The sequence below is a fragment of the Bombina bombina genome, chromosome 2, assembly GCF_027579735.1.
Source record: "Bombina bombina isolate aBomBom1 chromosome 2, aBomBom1.pri, whole genome shotgun sequence".
Lineage (NCBI taxonomy): Eukaryota > Metazoa > Chordata > Amphibia > Anura > Bombinatoridae > Bombina > Bombina bombina.
In genome coordinates, this window is record NC_069500.1 from 935987395 (window position 1) to 936010422 (window position 23028).

The following is a 23028-nucleotide window of genomic DNA, read 5'->3' on the forward strand; positions in this document are numbered from 1 at the left end:
CTTTTCGTAACTTCAAAGGAAAGTTTTACTCTTCCTCTTCTAAACAGGATCATTCCAAGTCTTCTTGGAAACCCAATCAGTCTTGGAACAAGGGGAAGCAATTTTAGAATCCTGCAGCTGAGTCTAAATCGACATGAAGGGTTTGTCCCCGATCCGGGATCGGATCAAGTGGGAGGCAGACTTTCTCTTTTTTATCAAGCATGGATACGAGATGTCCCAGATCCTTGGGCTGTGGACATAGTATCTCAGGGTTACAAAATAAAATTCAAGACTTTTCCTCCCAGAGGCAGGTTCCACCTCTCAAGATTATCTGCAGACCAGATAAAAAGAGAGGCATTCTTGAATTGCGTTCGGGATCTTTCTTCCCTGGGAGTGATAGTTCCAGTAAGAGAACAGGGTCTAGGATTTTATTCAAATCTGTTTGTGGTTCCCAAAAAGGAGGGAACTTTTCGCCCTATTCTAGACCTAAAGTGTCTCAACAAGTTTCTCAGGGTACCATCCTTCAAAATGGAAACCATTCGTTTCATTCTGCCTTTGGTCTAAGAGGGTCAGTTCATGACGCCCATAGACCTAAAGGATGTGTATCTTCATGTTCCTATCCACAGGGATCATCACAAGTTCCTGAAATTTGCCTTTCTAGACAAACACTTTCAGTTTGTAGCTCTTCGTTTGGCCTTGCCACAGCTCCCAGAATTTTCTCAAAAGTTTTGGCAGCTCTCTAGGCAGTGATCAGGTCTCGGGGAATTGCAGTAGCGCCATACCTAGACAACATATTGGTTCAGGCGCAATCTTTTCAACAATCAGACTGCCATACAGAGATTGTGTTGTCTTTTCTACGTTCCCACGGATGGAAAGTTAATCTGGAAAAGAGTTCCCTTGTTCCAGCTACAAGGGTAATTTTCTTAGGGACCATATTAGATTCCCTATCTATAAGAATATTTCTGACAGAAGTCAGAAAATCCAAGATTCTCTCCTCTTACCTCTCTCTGCAGTCTACTGTTCGGCCATCAGTGGCTTAATGTATAGAGGCAATTGGTCTGATGGTCACTTCCATGGTCATCATTCCCTTTGCTCAATTCCATTTGAGAGCTCTGCAGTTATGCATGCTCAGACAATGAAACGGGGACCATTCGGATCTCTCTCAGAGGATAGATCTAGATCAGGCGACAAGAGACTCCCTCCCGTGGTGGCTTTCTCAGGAGCATCTGTCTCAGGGTACTTGCTTCCGCAGACCTTCCTGGGTGATTGTGAGAACGGACGCCAGCCTGCTGGGCTGGGGAGCAGTCTGGGACTCGCTAAAGTGGAAGGGACTATGGACTCGGGAGGAGTTGGCTCTCCCCATAAACATCTTGGAGTTGAGAGTGATTTACAATGCCTTGATGTCTTGGGCTCAGTTGTCTTTAGCCCAGTTTATCAGGTTCCAGTGGGACAATATCACCTCAGTGGCTTACATCAACCACCAGGGAGGAACTCAGAGTTCCTTAGCCATGAAAACCACCAGGGTGGAACTCAGAGTTCCTTAGCAATGAAGGAGGTGGCTCGAATTGTTCAGTGGGCGGAAGCTCACAATTGCTGTCTTTCTGCCATCCACATTTCAGGTGTGGGCAACTGGGATGCGGACTTCCTTAGCAGACAAACTTTTCATCCCGGGGAGTGGGCTCTCCATCCGGAGGTGTTCTCCAGGTTAACCCTCAAGTGGGGGATGCCGGAGTTGGATCTCATAGCGTCTCGGCAGAAAGCAAAGCTTCCAATGTACGGTTCAAGGTCAAGAGATCCGCAGGCCACCCTAATAGATGCTCTGGCGGTTCCTTGGGATTTCAGTCTGGCGTATCTGTTTCCCCTGTTTGCTCTCCTTCCACAAGTTATTGCTTGTATCAAACAGGAGAGAGCATCGGTTATTCTAATAGCCCCTGTGGGCCTCGCGGGATCTGGTATGCAGACCTAGTGAAGATGTCATCTCTTCCACCTTGGAGGCTGCCTCTGAGGAAGGACCTTCTAACTCAGGGTCCATTCTTTCATCCAAATCTTGTTTCTCTGAAGCTGACTGCATGGAGATTGAACGCTTACACCTAGATTTAGAGTTCTGCGTTAGCCGTCAAAAGCAGCGTTAAGGGCTCTTAACGCTGCTTTTGGCCGCCCGCTGGTATTTAGAGTCAGGCAGGAAAGGTTCTAACGCTCATTTTCAAGCCGCGACTTTTCCATACCGCAGATGCCCTTACGCTAATTGCGTATCCTATCTTTTCATTGGGATCTTCCTAACGCTGGTATTTAGAGTCTTGGCTGAAGTGAGCGGTAAACCCTCTACCGACAAGACTCCTAACGCCAAAAAAGTCAGTAGTTAAGAGCTTTATGGGCTAACGCCGGTTTATAAAGCTCTTAACTACTGTGCTCTAAAGTACACTAACACCCATAAACTACCTATGTACCCCTAAACCGAGGTCCCCCCTTATCGCCGCCACTATAATAAATATATTTAACCCCTAATCTGCACACCGCCGCCACCTACATTATCCCTATGAACCCCTAATCTGCTGCCCCTAACATCGCCGACACCTACATAATATGTATTAACCCCTCATCTGCCCCCCCACGTCGCCGCTACCTAACTACACTTATTAACCCCTCATCTGCCGACCGTACCTTGCCGCCACTATAATAAATGTATTAACCCCTAAACCGCCGCACTCCCGCCTCACAAACACTATAATAAATTGTATTAACCCCTAATCTGCCCTCCCTAACATCGCCGCCACCTAACTTCAAGTATTAACACCTAATCTGCTGACCGGACCTCGCCGCTACTATAACAAATGTATTAACCCCTAAAGCTAAGTCTAACCCTAACACCTCCCTAAATTAAATATAATTTTAATCTAACGATATAAATTAAATCTTATTAACTAAAGTATTCCTATTTAAAACTAAATACTTACCTGTAAAATAAACCCTAATATAGCTACAATATAACGAATAATTATATTGTAGCTACTTTAGAATTTATATTTATTTTACAGGCAACTTTGTATTTATTTTAAGTAGGTACAATAGCTATTAAATAGTTATTTACTATTTAATAGCTACCTAGTTAAAATAATTACAAAATTACCTGTAAAATAAATCCTAACCTAAGTTACAATTAAACCTAACACTACACTATCAATAAATTAATTAAATAAATTACCTACAGTTACCTACAATTAAATAAACTAAACTAAATTACAAAAAAACCCCACTAAATTACAGAAAATAAAAAAATATTACAAGAATTTTAAACTAATTTCACCTACTCTAAGCCCCCTAATAAAATAAAAAAAGCCCCCCAAAATAATAAAGGTCCCTACCCTATTCTAAATTAAAAAGTAACCAGCTCTTTTACCAGCCCTTAAAAGGGCTTTTTGCGGGGCATGCCCCAAAGTAATCAGCTCTTATGCCTGTAAAAAAAAAATACAACCCCCCCAACATTAAAACCCACCACCCACATACCCCTACTCTAACCCAAACCCCCCTTAAATAAACCTAACACTACCCCCCTGAAGATCTCCCTACCTTGAGTCGTGTTCACCCAGCTGGGCCGAAGTCTTCATCCGATGGGGCAGAAGAGGACATCCAGACCGGCAGAAGTCTTCATCCTATCCGGGCAGAAGAGGACATCCGGACCGGCAGACGCACCCTTTTTGGAGCCTAACGCAGCCCTTCAGACAACTCTAAATACCAGCGTTGTTTGGGAGCAGCGGTAGGAAAAAAATCTGCGTTAGCTACGCGGGTCTTTACCGACAAAACTCTAAATCTAGGCGATAGTTTTGTCTAAGCGTGGTTTTTCTGAGTCGGTCATTGAGACCATGATTCAGGCTCGCAAGCCTGTTACTAGAAATATTTACCATAAGGTATGGCGTAAATTCCTTTATTAGTGCAAATCCAAGGGACACTCTTGGATTAGGATTCCTAGAATTTTGTCTTTTCTCCAGGAAGGTTTGGAGAAGGGATTGTCAGTCAGTTCTCTGAAGGGTCTATGTCCTAATCCTTCTTCTCAAAAGGAACGTTTGTTGCAGAATTTGGATGTTGTGCATCCTCTGAAATTCTACCTACAGGTGACTAAGGATTTTCGTCAGTCTTCTGCCCTGTTTGTTTATTTCTCTGGAAAGCGTAAAGGTCAGAAAGTGACTATCACTTCTCTTTCTCTCTGGTTGAGAAGTATTATACGGTTTGCTTATGAGACTGCTGGTCAGCAGCCTCCTGAGAGAATTACGGCTTATTCCACGAGGGCTGTCTCTTCTTGAGTTTTCAGAAATTAAGCTTCTGTGGAACAGATTTTCAAGGCAGCAACTTGGTCCTCTCTGCATACTTTCCAAATTTTCCAAATTTGATACTTTTGCCTCTGCTGAGGCTTCTTTTGGGAGAAAGGTTCTTCAAGCGGTGGTGCCTTCTGTTTAGTTCTGCCTGTCTTGTTACCCCTCCCTAGTCCTCTGTGTCCTTTTGCTTGGGTATTGGTTCCCACTAGTAATTGATGACGTTGTGGACTCTCCATAACTTAGGAAAGAAAACAAGATTTATGCTTACCTGATAAATCTATTTCTTTCCGGATATGGTCCATGACCCCTCCCTTTAATTTAAGACAGTTATTTTTTGACTACAACTCAGGCACCTCTACACCTGGTGTTATTCCTTGTTTCCATTTTCCTTTGGTCGAATGACTGGGGATTGTGGGTTTTTAAGTGACACTTAAAGGACCAGTCAACACTGTAGATTTGTATAATCAACAAATGCATGATAAGAAGACAATGCAATAGCACTTAGTCTGAACTTCAAATGAGTAGTAGATTTCTCTTGTAAGGTGTATCCAGTCCACGGATCATCCATTACTTGTGTGATATTCTCCTTCCCAACAGGAAGTTGCAAGAGGATCACCCACAGCGGAGCTGCTATATAGCTCCTCCCCTAACTGCCATATCCAGTCATTCTCTTGCAACTCTAAACAAGCATGGAGGTAGTAAGAGAGAAGTGGTAAAACATGGTTGTTTTTTTCTTCAATCAAAAGTTTGTTATTTTCAAATGGTACCGGAGTTGTACTATTTTGTCCCAGGCAGAAAAAGAAGAAGATTCTGCCTGTGATTTCTATGATCTTAGCAGGTTGTAACTAAGATCCATTGCTGTTCTCACACATAACTGAAGAGAGAGGTAACTTCAGCTGGGGAATGGCGTGCAGGTTATCCTGCTATGAGGTATGTGCAGTTAAAAAATTTTCTAGAGATGTAAATGCTAGAAAATGCTGCTGATACCAGATTTATGTAAGGTAAGCCTGAATACAGTGATTTAATAGCGACTGGTATGCTTACTTTCAGAGGTAATACTCTTATAGATTTACAATATAAAACGTTTGCTGGCATGTTTAAACGTTTTTATATATACTTTGGTGATAAAACTTTATTGGGGTCTAGTTTTTTTCCACATGGCTGGCTTAAATTTGCCTAGAGACAGTTTCCTGAGGCTTTCCACTGTTTTAATATGAGTGGGAGGGGCCTAATTTAGCGCTTTATTGCGCAGTAACTTTTACAGACTGAGACATCCAGCTTCCTCCAGGAGTCCCCTGAATGCTATAGGACCTCTCTAAAGGGCTCTTAGGCTGTCCAAAATCGTTTGTTGGGGAAGGTAGGCCCACAGCAAGGCTGTGGCAGTTGTTGTGACTGTTAAAAAACGTCTCTATCGTTGTTTTTTTGATCCGTTTTTTGAACTAAGGGGTTAATCAACCATTTGCAAGTGGGTGCAATGCTCTGTTAGCTTATTATACACACTGTAAACATTTTGTTTGATTTCCTGCTTTTTTTCCACTGTTTTTCAAATTCTGACAAAATTTGTTTCTCTTAAAGGCACAGTACAGTTTTTATTTTTTGCTTGTTAACTTGATTTAAAGTGTTTTCCAAGCTTGCTGGTCTCATTGCTAGTCTGTTTAAACATGTCTGACATAGAGGAAACTCCTTGTTCATTATGTTTAGAAGCCATGGTGGAACCCCTTCTTAGAATGTGTACCAAATGTACTGATTTCACTTTAAGTAATAAAGATCATATTCTGTCTTTAAAAAATGTATCACCAGAGGAATCTGACGAGGGGGAAGTTATGCCGACTAACTCGCCCCACATGTCAGACCCTTTGACTCCCGCTCAAGGGACTCACGCTCTAATGGCGCCAAGTACATCTAGTGCGCTCATAGCGTTTACTTTACAAGACATGGCGGCGGTCATGGATAATACACTGTCAGCGGTATTATCCAGACTACCTGGGTTTAGGAGAAAGCGAGATAGCTCTGCAGTTAGAAGAAATACAGAGCATACTGACGCTTTAAGAGCTATGTCTGATACTCCCTCACAATATACAGAAGCTGAGGAAGGAGAGCTTCTTTCTGTGGGTGATGTTTCTGACTCAGGGAAAAAGATTCAACCTGATTCTGATATGTCTACATTTAAATTTAAGCTTGAACACCTCCGCGTGTTGCTCAGGGAGGTTTTAGCTGCTCTGAATGACTGTGATACAATTGCAGTGCCAGAAAAATTGTGTAGATTGGACAAATACTATGCAGTGCCGGTGTGCACTGATGTTTTTCCAATACCTAAAAGGTTTACAGAAATTATTACTAAGGAATGGGATAGACCAGGTGTACCGTTCTCTCCCCCTCCTATTTTTAAGAAAATGTTTGCAATAGATGCCACCACACGGGACTTATGGCAGACAGTCCCTAAGGTGGAGGGAGCAGTTTCTACCCTAGATAAGCGTACTACTATCCCTGTCGAGGACAGTTGTGCTTTCTCAGATCCAATGGATAAAAAATTAGAGGGTTACCTTAAGAAAATGTTTATTCAACAAGGTTTTATTCTACAGCCCCTTGCATGCATTGCCCCTGTCACTGCTGGTGCTGCTTTCTGGTTTGGGTCTCTGGAAGAGGCTTTACAGGTAGAGACCCCATTGGATGACATACTTGACAAGCTTAGAGCACTTAAGCTAGCCAATTCTTTTGTTTCTGATGCCATTGTTCATTTGACTAAACTAACGGCTAAAAATTCTGGTTTTGCTATTCAAGCGCGCAGGGCGCTATGGCTTAAATCATGGTCAGCTGACGTTACTTCAAAGTCTAAGCTGCTTAACATTCCCTTCAAGGGGCAAACCCTATTCGGGCCTGGTTTGAAGGAGATCATTTCTGATATCACTGGAGGAAAAGGTCATGCCCTTCCTCAGGATAGGTCCAAATCAAGGGCGCCAAACAGACTAATTTTCTTGCCTTTCGAAACTTCAAAGCGAGTGCGGCATCAACTTCCTCTAATGGAAAACGGGAGGGAACTTTTGCCCAGTCCAAGTCGGTCTGGAGACCTAACCAGACCTGGAACAAAGGTAAGCAGGCCAAAAAGCCTGCTGCTGCCCCTAAGACAGCATGAAGTATCAGCCCCCTATCCGGTAACGGATCTAGTAGGGGGCAGACTTTCGCTCTTCGCCCAGGCTTGGGCAAAAGATGTCCAGGATCCCTGGGCGTTGGAAATTGTATCCCAGGGATATCTTCTGGACTTCAGAGCTTCTCCTCCAAAAGGGAGATTTCACCTTTCACAATTATCTGCAAACCAGATAAAGAGAGAGGCATTCTTACACTGTGTTCAAGACCTCCTAGTTATGGGAGTGATCCATCCAGTTCCAAAGGAGGAACAAGGACAGGGATTTTACTCAAATCTGTTTGTGGTTCCCAAAAAAGAGGGAACCTTCAGACCAATTTTAGATCTCAAGATCTTAAACAAATTCCTCAGAGTCCCATCATTCAAGATGGAGACTATTCGTACCATCCTACCTATGATCCAGGAGGGTCAATACATGACTACAGTGGATTTAAAGGATGCTTATCTTCACATTCCGATACACAAAGATCATCATCGGTTTCTCAGGTTTGCCTTCCTGAACAGGCATTACCAGTTTGTAGCTCTTCCCTTTGGGTTAGCTACAGCCCCAAGAATCTTTACGAAGGTTCTGGGGTCACTTCTGGCGGTCCTAAGACCGCGGGGCATAGCAGTGGCCCCTTATTTAGACGACATTCTGATACAGGCGTCAAATTTTCAAATTGCCAAGTCTCATACGGACATAGTTCTGGCATTTCTGAGGTCGCATGGGTGGAAAGTGAACGAAGAAAAGAGTTCTCTATCCCCTCTCACAAGAGTCTCCTTTCTGGGAACTCTAATAGATTCTGTAGAAATGAGGATTTACCTGACAGAGTCCAGGTTATCAAAACTTCTAAATTCCTGCTGTGTTCTTTATTCCACTTCTCGCCCTTCGGTGGCTCAGTGTATGGAAGTAATCGGCTTAATGGTAGCGGCAATGGACATAGTGCCGTTTGCACGCCTACATCTCAGACCGCTGCAACTATGCATGCTCAGTCAGTGGAATGGGAATTACACAGATTTGTCCCCTCTACTAAATCTGGATCAAGAGACCAGGGATTCTCTTCTCTGGTGGCTATATCGGGTCCATCTGTCCAAAGGAATGACCTTTCGCAGGCCAGATTGGACAATTGTAACGACAGATGCCAGCCTTCTAGGCTGGGGAGCAGTCTGGAACTCCCTGAAGGCTCAGGGATCATGGACTCAGGAGGAGACACTCCTTCCAATAAACATTCTGGAACTAAGAGCGATATTCAATGCTCTTCAGGCTTGGCCTCAACTTGCGACAATGAGGTTCATCAGGTTTCAGTCGGACAACATCACGACTGTGGCTTACATCAACCATCAAGGGGGAACAAGGAGTTCCCAAGCGATGTTAGAAGTCTCAAAGATAATTCGCTGGGCAGAGATTCACTCTTGCCACCTATCAGCTATCCATATCCCAGGTGTAGAGAACTGGGAGGCGGATTTTCTAAGTCGACAGACTTTTCATCCGGGGGAGTGGGAACTCCATCCGGAGGTGTTTGCACAATTGATTCATCGTTGAGGCAAACCAGAACTGGATCTCATGGCGTCTCGCCAGAACGCCAAACTTCCTTGTTACGGATCCAGGTCCAGGGACCCCAAGGCAACGCTGATAGATGCTCTAGCAGCGCCTTGGTCCTTCAACCTGGCTTATGTGTTTCCACCGTTTCCTCTGCTCCCTCGTCTGATTGCCAAAATCAAGCAGGAGAGAGCATCAATGATCTTGATAGCGCCTGCGTGGCCACGCAGGACTTGGTATGCAAATCTGGTGGACATGTCATCCTTTCCACCATGGACTCTGCCGCTAAGACAGGACCTTCTACTTCAAGGCCCTTTCAACCATCCAAATCTAATTTCTCTGAGGCTGACTGCCTGGAGATTGAACGCTTGATTTTATCAAAGCATGGTTTCTCCGAGTCAGTCATTGATACCTTAATTCAGGCACGAAAGCCTGTCACCAGGAAAATCTATCATAAGATATGGCGTAAATATCTTTATTGGTGTGAATCCAAGGGCTACTCATGGAGTAAGGTCAGGATTCCCAGGATATTATCTTTTCTCCAAGAAGGATTGGAGAAAGGATTGTCAGCTAGTTCCTTAAAGGGACAGATTTCTGCTCTGTCTATTCTTTTGCACAAGCGTCTGGCGGATGTTCCAGACGTTCAGGCATTTTGTCAGGCTTTAGTTAGAATCAAGCCTGTGTTTAAACCTGTTGCTCCACCTTGGAGCTTAAATTTGGTTCTTAAAGTTCTTCAGGGGGTTCCGTTTGAACCTCTTCATTCCATAGATATCAAACTTTTATCTTGGAAAGTTCTTTTTTTGGTAGCTATTTCCTTGGCTCGTAGAGTTTCCGAGTTATCTGCCTTACAATGTGATTCTCCTTATCTGATCTTCCATGCAGATAAGGTAGTTCTGCGTACCAAACCTGGGTTTTTACCTAAGGTGGTATCTAATAAGAATATCAATCAGGAGATTGTTGTTCCATCATTGTGTCCTAATCCTTCTTCAAAGAAGGAACATCTGTTACACAATCTTGACGTGGTTCGTGCTTTAAAGTATTATTTACAAGCTACTAAAGATTTTCGTCAAACATCTGCTTTGTTTGTTGTCTACAAAGATTTTTCAGCACCTCTAGTTGAGACCAAAAAGAACCCAATAATGGAAAGAGCAGTAAGGCTGTTGATATACGTTTAAAATTTCACCTTTATTAGACTCCGTGAGTAAAAAGACAAAGGCACAGTACACAGACCTGACTACCGCTGACGCGTTTCCTGCCCTATTGGGCACTTCATCAGAGCTAACATTCAGGTGTGTAAGGGCTCCTTAAAACTAAGATGTAAGCCCTTCACACCTGTTGCATAATTAATTACAAAAGAACAACAAAAGTAACATTGTCAAATAAACACCAATCCAATGTGAAAAATAAATCAAACTATACATAACAAACAGACTTGAAAAAATCATAAAAGAAAAATACACTTATTCATACTTAGACTATGTTTTCATATAAGATTTTAATACTTTGTCTGCACATTAATAACGATGATATATTCAGAGTTGGAGGGCAAGATAACTCATTCCATTCGCCATAAAAAGTATATTTAAAGAAGAAATACTAGTTGCCTACAGTTAAATAATCTGAATTTAGAGAATATATATAGATTATTAAGAACTAAAAATTAATAAAATCGTACCAACCAAATTCAGTGAAACCAACAAATAATAAATACATTCATATAAACTTTTACCCACAGAGAGCAAAATCCGTCATGTATCCCAATAAGTTGTACCGTATAAAAGTCAAATGCTAAAAGGTATACATAAACTGAATGGGGCACAGACAAACAGCTCCCTGCGAGTCCAAACATGAATGAGATATTACTGTCATGTTGATAATTCCTGATTACACCAAAATACCAATCAGGTTTAAAACTAAAGCCCTAAGAGTATACAAAACCTTAAAAATAAGGAACATTATAAACCAAGTAAACAAACTGCAATACTTAGAATTACGGATTATCAATAAATAGTTTAATGTCACTTATTTTATTAATACCAAAAGGAGCACCAGTTTTAAGAGTATGGATCCAGTTTGTTGTCTACTCTGGACAGAGGAGAGGCCAAAAGGCTTTGGCAACTTCTCTTTCTTTTTGGCTAAGGAGTATAATACGCTTAGCTTATGAGACTGCTGGCCAGCAGCCTCCTGAAAGGATTACAGCTCATTCTACTAGAGCTGTGGCTTCCACATGGGCTTTTAAAAATGAGGCTTCTGTTGAACAGATTTGCAAGGCGGCGACTTGGTCTTCGCTTCATACCTTTTCAAAATTCTATAAATTTTGATATTTTTGCTTCTTCGGAGGCTATTTTTGGGAGAAAGGTTTTACAGGCAGTGGTACCTTCCGTTTAAGTACCTGCCTTGTCCCTCCCTTCATCCGTGTACTTTAGCTTTGGTATTGGTATCTCACAAGTAATGGATGATCCGTGGACTGGATACACCTTACAAGAGAAAACATAATTTATGCTTACCTGATAAATTTATTTCTCTTGTGGTGTATCCAGTCCACGGCCCGCCCTGTCATTTTAAGGCAGGTATTTTTTAACTTTAAACTACAGTCACCACTGCACCCTATGGTTTCTCCTTTCTCTGCTTGTCTTCGGTCGAATGACTGGATATGGCTGTTAGGGGAGGGACTATGTAGACAGCTCTGCTGTGGGTGTCCTCTTGCAACTTCCTGTTGGGAAGGAGAATATCTCACAAGTAATGGATGATCCGTGGACTGGATACACCACAAGAGAAATAAATTTATCAGGTAAGCATAAATTATGTTTTTTGTTAAAAAAAAATTGCAAAATTATGTCTATTTCCACTCCCCCTGTATCATGTGACAGCCATCAGCCAATCACAAATGCATATACGTATATGCAGTGAATTCTTGCACATGCTCAGTAGGAGTTGGTGACTCAAAAAGTGTAAATATAAAAAGACTGTGCACATTTTGTTAATTGAAGTAAATTGGAAAGTTGTTTAAAATTGCATGCTGTATCTGAATCATGAAGTTTATTTTTGACTTGAGTGTCCCTTTAACAGCTTTGCTGTGGTGCTCTTTGCCTCCTCCTGCTGGCCAGGAGAGATATTTCCCACTAGTAATTGATGACGTTCTGGACTCTCCATATCAGGAAAGAAATAGATTTATCAGGTAAGCATAAATCTTGTTTTTGCGCTCTTGTGCAAAGACGCCCCCCTGCCCTCACACAGCCAATGACGTGCGGGCAGGAGCTGTCAATTTCCCCCATCGGACGAAACTGGGAGATTGAAATTCGCCACCTAAGAGGTGGCGAAGAGGTTAGGGAAGCAGCGGTCTGATGACCGCTGCTTCATAATTAAAGACTGCGGGTTGTCTTGTGAGAACCTCCAGTTGTAGGGGGAGGGGGCGAAGGCTGGCAAAGCCTTTGATAAATTGACCCCTTAGTATTATGTCTCTTTACCTTAAAGATAAATGTGATGTGGTCTGAGAGGGATGACCATACCCACATTTTAGAGCTTCTGTTTATTTACCTCTACAAATTTTGACGTTTAACTCTGTTTAGATGCTGTACTGCATCTTGTAAGAATATTGTGAATGTTTGTACAGCCTGGATTCTGTTAATAAAAGGGATATGAAACACATTTTTTTTTCTTTCATGATTCAGATAGAGCAGGCAATTTTAAGCAACTTTCTAATTTACTCATATTATTAATTTTTCTTGGTATCTTTATTTGAAAAGCAGCCACCAATCAGCAAACGCAACCCACGTGCTGAACCAAAAAGTGTACCGGCTCCTTAGCTTATATTCCTTCTTTTCAAATAAAGATACCAAGAGAACAAAGAAAAAATTATAATAGGAAGTAAACTAGAAGTTGTTTAAAATTGCATGCTCTATCTGAATCATGAAAGAAAAAATGTGGGTTTCATATTCCTTTAATGTTTAAAAAGCAATCAAAATTTCTTCCCAATAAAAAAAGCTTTCACTGAAACAGCTAGAACTTTTGCTAGAACTATTTGTAATAATAAAAGTATTTTGGGAAAATGCTCCTATTCAAAATGAATATGCTTTTATGTGTGTTTTAATTTAAAGTATTATGTCCCTTCAGTAACATAAGTAATCTATAATTTATTTACTTTTTTTAGTTATTAGTTTAAAAATAATGTAACCAAATTAACTTCCCCACCCCTTTTTTGTAGCTGAAATGTTACTGTACCAGCAGACCTGTTAGGACAGGATAACCAGTGTATATTGTGCAGGTCATTGTGTATATAAAAATAGATCATCAGAATGTATATATAATAATTGTATTTATTTACTTATTTTTCTCATTCAGGTGAACGTCTGTTTCCCCCACCTTCTGGGCTAACCTTTTCAACCTGGTTTTGCATAGAGCATTTTAGCACCAGCCCAAATAACCACCCTGTCCGGCTTCTGACCATAGTAAGACGGGCCAACTCTTCTGAGCAACATTTTGTGTGCCTGGCGGTTGTCCTCTCAGCAAAAGACAAATCCCTAATGGTGTCCACAAAAGAAGAACTGCTTCAGAATTATGGTAAACATGGGAATGTCCCTTTTCTAGTGCACAGTTATCTTGTAATAGTTTGCAGTTTATTAATATTTTTATTTTATTTTTTCATACGTTTTTTGATTCAGAGATATGCAAAGACAAAATGTGCAATATACTGTACAAATTAAAGGGATAGTGTATTGTACAATAGTTTTTCCCTTTAATGTATTTTCAATGTTTTGTTATACAAAATGTATGAGAAATTGCCTCTTTAGGGTGTATTCTTTGAAGCCACAACCCATTAAAATATTTAAATGGGTCTCCTTATTTTAACACTTTCTCTACACACACTTCTTTATGTTATATCTGCCTGTATACCAAAGCCCAATACTTAGAGTGAAACATTTTATTACTTCTCTCTCCTAACCCCCACTGGGAGTGTAATTTCTTCTGTTCTCTCTCTCTCTCTCTCTGTATGTATGTATATACACACACACACATGATACATACATACACACTCACTCACACACACACACAGGGGTGGAGAAATATTACTATAGTTTACTAGCCAGGGTAGAAAAGTTACTAGGTTGGGGGGGTTACTAATCCACCCAATGTTAGACTTGAAAATGTCAATTTTATTTTTATGTTTTTAAATAATTTCTTACTTGCCTGGGACTAGTGGAATTTTCCGGCCCTGTATCCACACACACACACTTATACATATTTTGTAACTATTGTATTGCTAAAATAACTTGTCTTTTGTTTTTGTAGTGGATGACTTCAGCGAGGAGTCGTCCTTCTATGAGATCCTGCCTTGCTGTGCTCGGTTCCGCTGCAGTGAGCTTATATTGGAAGGGCAGTGGCATCACATGGTGCTGGTAATGAGTAAAGGGATGCTAAAGAACAGCACAGCAGCGCTCTACATAGACGGGCAGCTCGTCAACACAGTAAAGGTGGGAGTACTCATTTCCCTGTGGTAGAGGTATCCAATTGATAAGTTGTCAGCAGATGGAGACCATCTGGTTCATTATGCTCGCTCATTGCAGTTACTTTACTGGATGCACATTGCTGGCTACGAAACGATCATTATACATTGTTTTTCTGCTTGTTTGTCCACCTTCTCCACTGAGAACCTCTTGTGCATAATTTCCTCATAGAAGTGTTGTTCATAATTTCTTCCTGTGGTTAGTGAGATTGAATTTCTCCTGCACTGAACTGTATTTAGTTTGGAGAACAAGAAAAGTCATCTGTAAATCTGCAATACATTGTATATAACACTTTTATTTTATTCTTGCTTAAAGGGACAGGAAATACCTGGTAAAAAAAAGACATTTATGTTGTCTTTGTATAAGTCTGACTTTAATATCCACTGTTGAATAACATAAAAGCTAAATCTAGAAACATTTTTAAAACAAATTAACATCTTGATTGCTACAAACATTTTCTATTTAACATCTTAAGGTGTTAACTGTCCCTTTAACAAGATACTGAATCTAGTATTTTACAGTCAAAGTAAGTTTTTGTAATCATTAACGGGATATGAGACCCAAACATTTTCTCTTGTAGTTCAACAGAACATAAAACTTTTAAAAGTTTCCAATTTACTGCAATTATCAAATTTGCTTCGTTCCTATGGCATTCAAGAGAGAACTACGTAGGTTTCTGGAACACTACATGGCAGGAAATAGTGCTCTTGCAAATGGATAACATTCTTGCAAAGCTGCTGCCATAAAGTGCTCCAGAAATGGGCAGGCTCCTGAGCTTAAGTTCCTGCATTTCAAACAAAGATACCAAGAAAACAAATAAAACTTGAGTAAATTAGAACGTTGTTTAAAATTGAATGCACTATCTGAGCCATTTTGGGTTTCATATTCCTTTAAAGGGACATTCTGGTGTAAAAAGAATGTTTTATGTAGCTAGAGCATTTTATTTTTAAACAAAATTCATTTTTTACTATGTTTTTAACACTTTTAAAGACGTCAATCAAAGTTGCATTACTAACACCCCCATTCTGTTTAAGATGATAATTTCAGAATACACCTGTATACTTACTTCTCATTTGCTCATATCAGTTTGCTTATCTGGAGTGACACAGGAGCACAATAAAAGAAAGGAATTTGTTTAAAAATAAAAATATATTTTTACTCTAGAGTACCCCATAAAATAGTATTGTGTTACTGAAGTTTGCTTCTGTTTCTGTTATGCATATAGAGTTGACCATGTTTTCTTTTAGTAACGTTTTGGTAAATAAGCATGAGATTTGAATTCTTGTATATAAGTGATTAGAAATAGAGAATATATTTCTCTTGTTAAGTGTATCCAGTCCACGGATCATCCATTACTTGTGGGATATTCTCCTTCCCAACAGGAAGTTGCAAGAGGATCACCCACAGCAGAGCTGCTATATAGCTCCTCCCCTCACTGCCATACCCAGTCATTCTCTTGCAACTCTCAACAAAGATGGACGTAGTAAGAGGAGAGTGGTGTATTATAGTTAGTTTTTTAACTTTAATCAAAAGTTGTAATTTTAAATGGTACCGGAGTGTACTGTTTATCTCAGGCAGTATTTAGAAGAAGAATCTGCCTGCATTTTCTATGATCTTAGCAGAAGTAACTAAGATCCATGGCTGTTCTCACATATTCTGAGGAGTGAGGTAACTTCAGAGAGGGAATGGCGTGCAGGTTTTCCTGCAATAAGGTATGTGCAGTTAATATATTTCTAGGGATGGAATTTGCTAGAAAAATGCTGCTGATACCGGATTAATGTAAGTTAAGCCTTAAATGCAGTGATAGCGACTGGTATCAGGCTTATTAACAGAGATACATACTCTTATAAAAGTGTAATATAAAACGTTTGCTGGCATGTTAATCGTTTTTATATATGTTTGGTGACAAAACTTATTGGGGCCTAGTTTTTTTCCACATGGCTGGTTTGATTTTTGCCTAGTAACAGTTCCTGAGGCTTTCCACTGTTGCAATATGAGTGTGAAGGGCCTATTTTAGTGCTTTTCTGTGCAGCTAAAAATACTGACAGAGACATTCAGCTTCTTCCTGCATGATCCAGGACATCTCTGAAGGGCTCAAAAGGCTTCAAAGTCGTGTTTGAGGAGGGTAACAATCACAGTAGACTGTGGCAGTTGTGACTGTGTTTAAAAAACGGTTTTGTCATTTATTATTCTGTTTTTGTTATTAAGGGGTTAATCATCCATTTGCAAATGGGTGCAATGCTCTGCTGACTTGTTACATACACTGTAAAAATTTTGTTAGTGTAACTGCCTATTTTCACTGTTATTTCAAATTTTGTCAAAATTTGTTTCTCTTAAAGGCACAGTAACGTTTTTTATATTGCTTGTTAACTTGCTTTAAAGTGTTTTCCAAGCTTGCTAGTCTCATTGCTAGTCTATACAAACATGTCTGAAACAGAGGATACTTGTTCATTATGTTTAAAAGCCATGGTGGAGCCCCATAGGAAAATGTGTACTAAATGTATTAATTTCACCTTAAACAGTAAAGATCAGTCTTTATCTATAAAAGAATTGTCACCAGAGGGGTCTGTCGAGGGGGAAGTTATGCCGACTAACTCTCCCCACGTGTCGGACCCTTCGCCTCCCTCTCAAGGGACGCACGCTAATATGGCGCCAAGTACATCAGGGACGCCCATAGCGATTACTTTGCAGGACATGGCTGCAATCATGAATAATACCCTGTCAGAGGTATTATCCAGATTGCCTGAATTGAGAGGCAAGCGCGATAGCTCTGGGGTTAGACGAGATACAGAGCGCGTAGATGCTGTAAGAGCCATGTCTGATACTGCGTCACAATATGCAGAACCTGAGGACGGAGAGCTTCAGTCTGTGGGTGACTTCTCTGAATCGGGGAGACCTGATTCAGAGATTTCTAATTTTAAATTTAAGCTTGAGAACCTCTGTGTATTGCTTGGGGAGGTATTAGCTGCTCTGAATTACTGTGACACAATTGCAGTGCCAGAGAAATTGTGTAGGCTGGATAAATACTATGCAGTGCCGGTGAGTACTGATGTTTTTCCAATACCTAAAAGGCTTACAGAAATTATTAGTAAGGAGTGGGATAGGCCCGGTGTGCCCTTTTCCCCACCTCCTATATTTAGAAAAATGTTTCCAATAGATGCCACTACACGGGACTTATGGCAGACTGTCCCTAAGGTGGAGGGAGCAGTTTCTACTTTAGCAAAGCGTACCACTATCCCGGTTGAGGACAGTTGTGCTTTTTCAGATCCAATGGATAAAAAATTAGAGGGTTACCTTAAGAAAAGGTTTTATTTTACAGCCCCTTGCATGCATTGCGCCTGTCACTGCTGCGGCGGCATTCTGGTTTGAGGCCCTGGAAGAGGCCATCCATACAGCTCCATTGACTGAAATTGTTGACAAGCTTAGAACTCTTAAGCTAGCTAACTCATTTGTTTCTGATGCCATTGTTCATTTGACTAAACTAACGGCTAAGAATTCCGGATTCGCCATCCAGGCGCGTAGGGCGCTATGGCTCAAATCCTGGTCAGCTGATGTGACTTCAAAGTCTAAATTACTCAACATTCCTTTCAAGGGGCAGACCTTATTCGGGCCTGGTTTGAAAGAAATTATTGCTGACATTACTGGAGGTAAGGGTCATACCCTTCCTCAGGACAGGGCCAAATCAAAGGCCAAACAGTCTAATTTTCGTGCCTTTCGAAATTTCAAGGCAGGTGCAGCATCAACTTCCTCTGCTTCAAAACAAGAGGGAACTTTTGCTCAATCCAAGCAGGCCTGGAAACCTAACCAGTCCTGGAACAAGGGCAAGCAGGCCAGAAAGCCTGCTGCTGCCTCTAAGACAGCATGAAGGAGCGGCCCCTATACGACAACGGATCTAGTAGGGGGCAGACTCTCTCTCTTCGCCCAGGCGTGGGCAAGAGATGTTCAGGATCCCTGGGCGTTGGAGATCATATCTCAGGGATATCTTCTGGACTTCAAAGCTTCTCCTCCACAAGGGAGATTTCACCTTTCAAGATTATCTGCAAACCAGATAAAGAAAGAGGCATTCCTAAGCTGCGTACAAGATCTCCTTGTAATGGGAGTGATCCATCAAGTTCCGCGGACGGTACAAGAACAGGGGTTTTATTCAAATCTGTTTGTGGTTCCCAAAAAAGAGGGAACCTTCAGACCAATTTTGGATCTAAAGATCCTAAACAAATTCCTCAGAGTTCCGTCATTCAAGATGGAAACTATTCGAACCATTTTACCCATGATCCAAGAGGGTCAGTACATGACCACAGTGGACTTAAAGGATGCCTACCTTCACATTCCGATTCACAAGAATCATCATCAGTTCCTGAGGTTTGCCTTTCTAGACAGGCATTACCAATTTGTAGCTCTTCCATTTGGGTTGGCTACAGCCCCAATAATTTTTACAAAGGTTCTGGGCTCACTTCTGGCGGTCCTAAGACCGCGAGGCATAGCGGTGGCTCCTTACCTGGACGATATCCTGATACAGGCGTCAAGCTTTCAAATTGCCAAATCTCATACAGAGATAGTTCTGGCATTCCTGAGGTCGCATGGGTGGAAAGTGAACAAAGAAAAGAGTTCTCTATCTCCTCTCACAAGGGTTTCCTTCCTAGGGACCCTTATAGATTCTGTAGAAATGAAAATTATCAAAACTTCTAAATGCTTGCCGTGTTCTTCACTCCATTCCGCGCCCCACGGTGGCTCAGTGCATGGAAGTAATCGGCTTAATGGTAGCGGCGAAGGACATAGTGCCACTCGCGCGCCTGCATCTCAGACCGCTGCAATTATGCATGCTCAGTCAGTGGAATGGGGATTACACAGATTTTTCCCCTCTACTAAATCTGGATCAGGAAACCAGAGATTCTCTTCTCTGGTGGTTATCTCGGGCCCATCTGTCCAAGGGTATGACCTTTCGCAGACCAGATTGGACAATTGTAACAACAGATGCCAGCCTTCTAGGTTGGGGTGCAGTCTGGAACTCCCTGAAGGCTCAGGGTTCATGGACTCAGGAGGAGAAACTCCTCCCAATAAATATTCTGGAGTTAAGAGCAATATTCAATGCTCTTCTGGCTTGGCCTCAGCTAGCAACACTGAGGTTCATCAGATTTCAGTCCGACAACATCACGACTGTGGCTTACATCAACCATCAAGGGGGAACCAGGAGTTCCCTAGCGATGTCAGAAGTCTCCAAGATAATTCGCTGGGCAGAGACTCACTCTTGCCACCTGTCAGCGATCCATATCCCAGGTGTAGAGAACTGGGAGGCGGATTTTCTAAGTCGTCAGACTTTTCATCCGGGGGAATGAGAACTCCATCCGGAGGTGTTTGCTCAATTGGTTCTCCGTTGGGGCAAACCAGAATTGGATCTCATGGCGTCTTGCCAGAACGCCAAGCTTCCTTGTTACGGATCCAGGTCCAGGGACCCAGAAGCGGCACTGATAGATGCTCTAGCAGCGCCTTGGTTCTTCAACCTGGCTTATGTGTTTCCACCGTTTCCTCTGCTCCCTCGTCTGATTGCCAAAATCAAACAGGAAAGAGCATCGGTGATATTGATAGCGCCTGCGTGGCCACGCAGGACCTGGTATGCAGACCTAGTGGACATGTCATCCTTTCCACCATGGACTCTGCCTCTGAGACAAGACCTTCTAATACAAGGTCCTTTCAATCATCCGAATCTACTTTCTCTGAGACTGACTGCATGGAGATTGAACGCTTGATCCTATCAAAGCGTGGCTTTTCCGAGTCAGTAATTGATACCTTAATACAGGCACGAAAGCCTGTCACCAGGAAAATTTACCACAAGATATGGCGTAAATATCTTCATTGGTGTGAATCCAAGAATTACTCATGGAGTAGGGTTAGGATTCCTAGGATATTGTCCTTCCTCCAAGAGGGTTTGGACAAAGGATTATCAGCTAGTTCTTTAAAGGGACAGATTTCTGCTCTGTCTATTCTTTTACACAAGCGTCTGGCAGAAGTTCCAGACGTTCAGGCATTTTGTCAGGCTTTATTTAGAATTAAGCCTTTGTTTAAACCTGTTGCTCCTCCATGGAGCTTAAACTTGGTTCTTAAAGTTCTTCAAGGGGTTCCGTTTGAACCCCTTCATTCTATTGATATCAAACTTCTTTCATGGAAAGTTATTTTTCTGATGGCTATTTCCTCGGCTCGAAGAGTCTCGGAGTTATCTGCCTTACATTGTGATTCTCCTTATCTGATCTTTCATTCAGATAAAGTTGTTCTGCGTACAAAACCTGGGTTTTTACCTAAGGTGGTTTCTAACAAGAATATCAATCAAGAGATTGTTGTTCCATCATTATGTCATAATCCTTCTTCAAAGAAGGAACGTCTTTTGCATAATCTAGACGTAGTCCGTGCCTTGAAGTTTTACTTACAGGCTACTAAAGATTTTCGCCAACCATCTAACCTGTTTGTTGTTTACTCTGGACAGAGGAGAGGACAGAAGGCCTCGGCAACCTCTCTTTCTTTTTGGCTTCGGAGTATAATCCGTTTAGCCTATGAGACTGCTGGACAGCAGCCTCCTGAAAGGATTACAGCTCATTCTACTAGAGCTGTGGCTTCCACCTGGGCCTTTAAAAATGAGGCCTCTGTTGAACAGATTTGCAAGGCTGCAACTTGGTCTTCCCTTCATACTTTTTCCAAATTTTACAAATTTGATACTTTTGCTTCTTCGGAGGCTGTTTTTGGGAGAAAGGTTCTACAGGCAGTGGTTCCTTCCGTTTAAGTTCCTGCCTTGTCCCTCCCATCATCCTTGTACTTTAGCTTTGGTATTGGTATCCCACAAGTAATGGATGATACGTGGACTGGATACACTTAACAAGAGATAATTTATGCTTACCTGATAAATTTATTTCTCTTGTAGTGTATCCAGTCCACGGCCCGCCCTGTCCTTTTCAGGCAGGTCTAAATTTTAATTAAACTACAGTCACCACTGCACCCTATGGTTTCTCCTTTCTCGGCTTGTTTCGGTCGAATGACTGGATATGGCAGTGAGGGGAGGAGCTATATAGCAGCTCTGCTGTGGGTGATCCTCTTGCAACTGTTGGGAAGGAGAATATCCCACAAGTAATGGATGATCCGTGGACTGGATACACTACAAGAGAAATAAATTTATCAGGTAAGCATAAATTATGTTTTTACTATTTGCAAATAAAACATATGGTTTAGCATAGTAGAAAATTAAATATCTATTTTATCTTTATTTTACTGCAGCTTCATTATGTGCATAGTTCTCCGGGGGGCTCAGGATCAACCAACCCACCAGTGGTTAGTACTGTTTATACCTACATCGGGACCCCACCAGCTCAACGCCAGCTATCCTCCCTGGTTTGGCGTCTGGGACCAACCCACTTTCTAGAGGAAGTTCTGACTGCTGCCAGCGTTAGTGTCATATATGAACTGGGACCAAATTATGTTGGAAGCTTCCAAGCTGTGTGCACACCATGTGAGTATAAGCCATAATATCCTTTTGTTTTACTCTGTACATTAGTGCATTCAAAATACTATTAGAAGCATTGTTATGATGTACTTGCTTTTACCAAAATGCATATGTGAAAACTTATCAATGCCAGAGTTGTAGGCTGCGTCTGCACATTTTCCTCACACACATTGCTTATAAAGAGCTGCCAATAATGTCATGGGCGGAAAATTATTATACAGGAATACAGCCAACTAAGGTATTCCATGCTAAAGGACATTAAAGTTATGGTAAACCTTAACTAATCAAATGCCATATATTTAATCTCTGCCATTAAAAAAGTATGTGTATTTTATTTTTTTTTAATTCATCTGTGAAAGGGTTAAATTAATGCATTAAGTAATGCTTATATTGCAATGTTTGTTATGCTGGCCCACCGGGATGAACTTTTTTTTTTTTTTTAAATGACAATTCCAGTGAACATCCAATCAGTGTGTGTGTCATTTGACAATCTTGAAGTCCAGCCCCTTTAAAGCCCCTAGAAAGCCTATGTAGAGAGTGAGTGGTACTGCTCTATACTTCCCAGCCCAGCCAAAAAAGAAAATGAAGGGGGACGGAGGTACAGACAATACCAATTAGTATTATAAATCTTTTATTATAAAATTTATATTCACTATAAAAAAAAGATGTAGTCTTACTTTTAAACTGATATATTTTTCATTGCAACATTCTTAGTCTGACATTTACCATCACTTTAAAGGGATATGAAACCCAATTTTTTTTCTTTCATGATTTAGCCACCAATCAGCAAGCTCTACCCTGGGTCTGAACCAAAAATTTGCCGGCTCCTAAGCTTTCTGCTTTTTCAAATAACAATACCAAGAGAACAAAGAAAACTTGATAATAGGAGAAAATTAGAATGTTGCTTGAAATTGCATGTTCTATCTGTATCATGAAAGAAAAAAATTGAGTTTTTATATCCCTTTAATGTGAATATTTCAGGGCGGGAACATCTTGGCGGCGGACATGCTAGGTCAGATTGCTTAGTGCTGGTGATAGACTGGAAAAACGTTGCTGTTTATCGCTAAATGAGACAGCCATTTTTCTATACA

General features: G+C 41.3%; 1 protein-coding gene across 5 annotated transcripts in view; it reads left to right on the forward strand.

Moving 5' to 3' along the window:
* WDFY3 (WD repeat and FYVE domain containing 3) overlaps positions 1 to 23028 on the forward strand; it is an 840855-nt gene that overhangs the window by 507083 nt on the left and 310744 nt on the right. For all 5 annotated transcript variants that reach the window (XM_053703393.1, XM_053703396.1, XM_053703395.1 and 2 more), the window contains 3 exons: positions 13292 to 13510; positions 14240 to 14421; positions 21712 to 21943. In XM_053703393.1, the coding sequence (XP_053559368.1) occupies positions 13292 to 13510; positions 14240 to 14421; positions 21712 to 21943 (633 nt within the window). The remainder of the gene's footprint in view (positions 1 to 13291; positions 13511 to 14239; positions 14422 to 21711; positions 21944 to 23028) is intronic.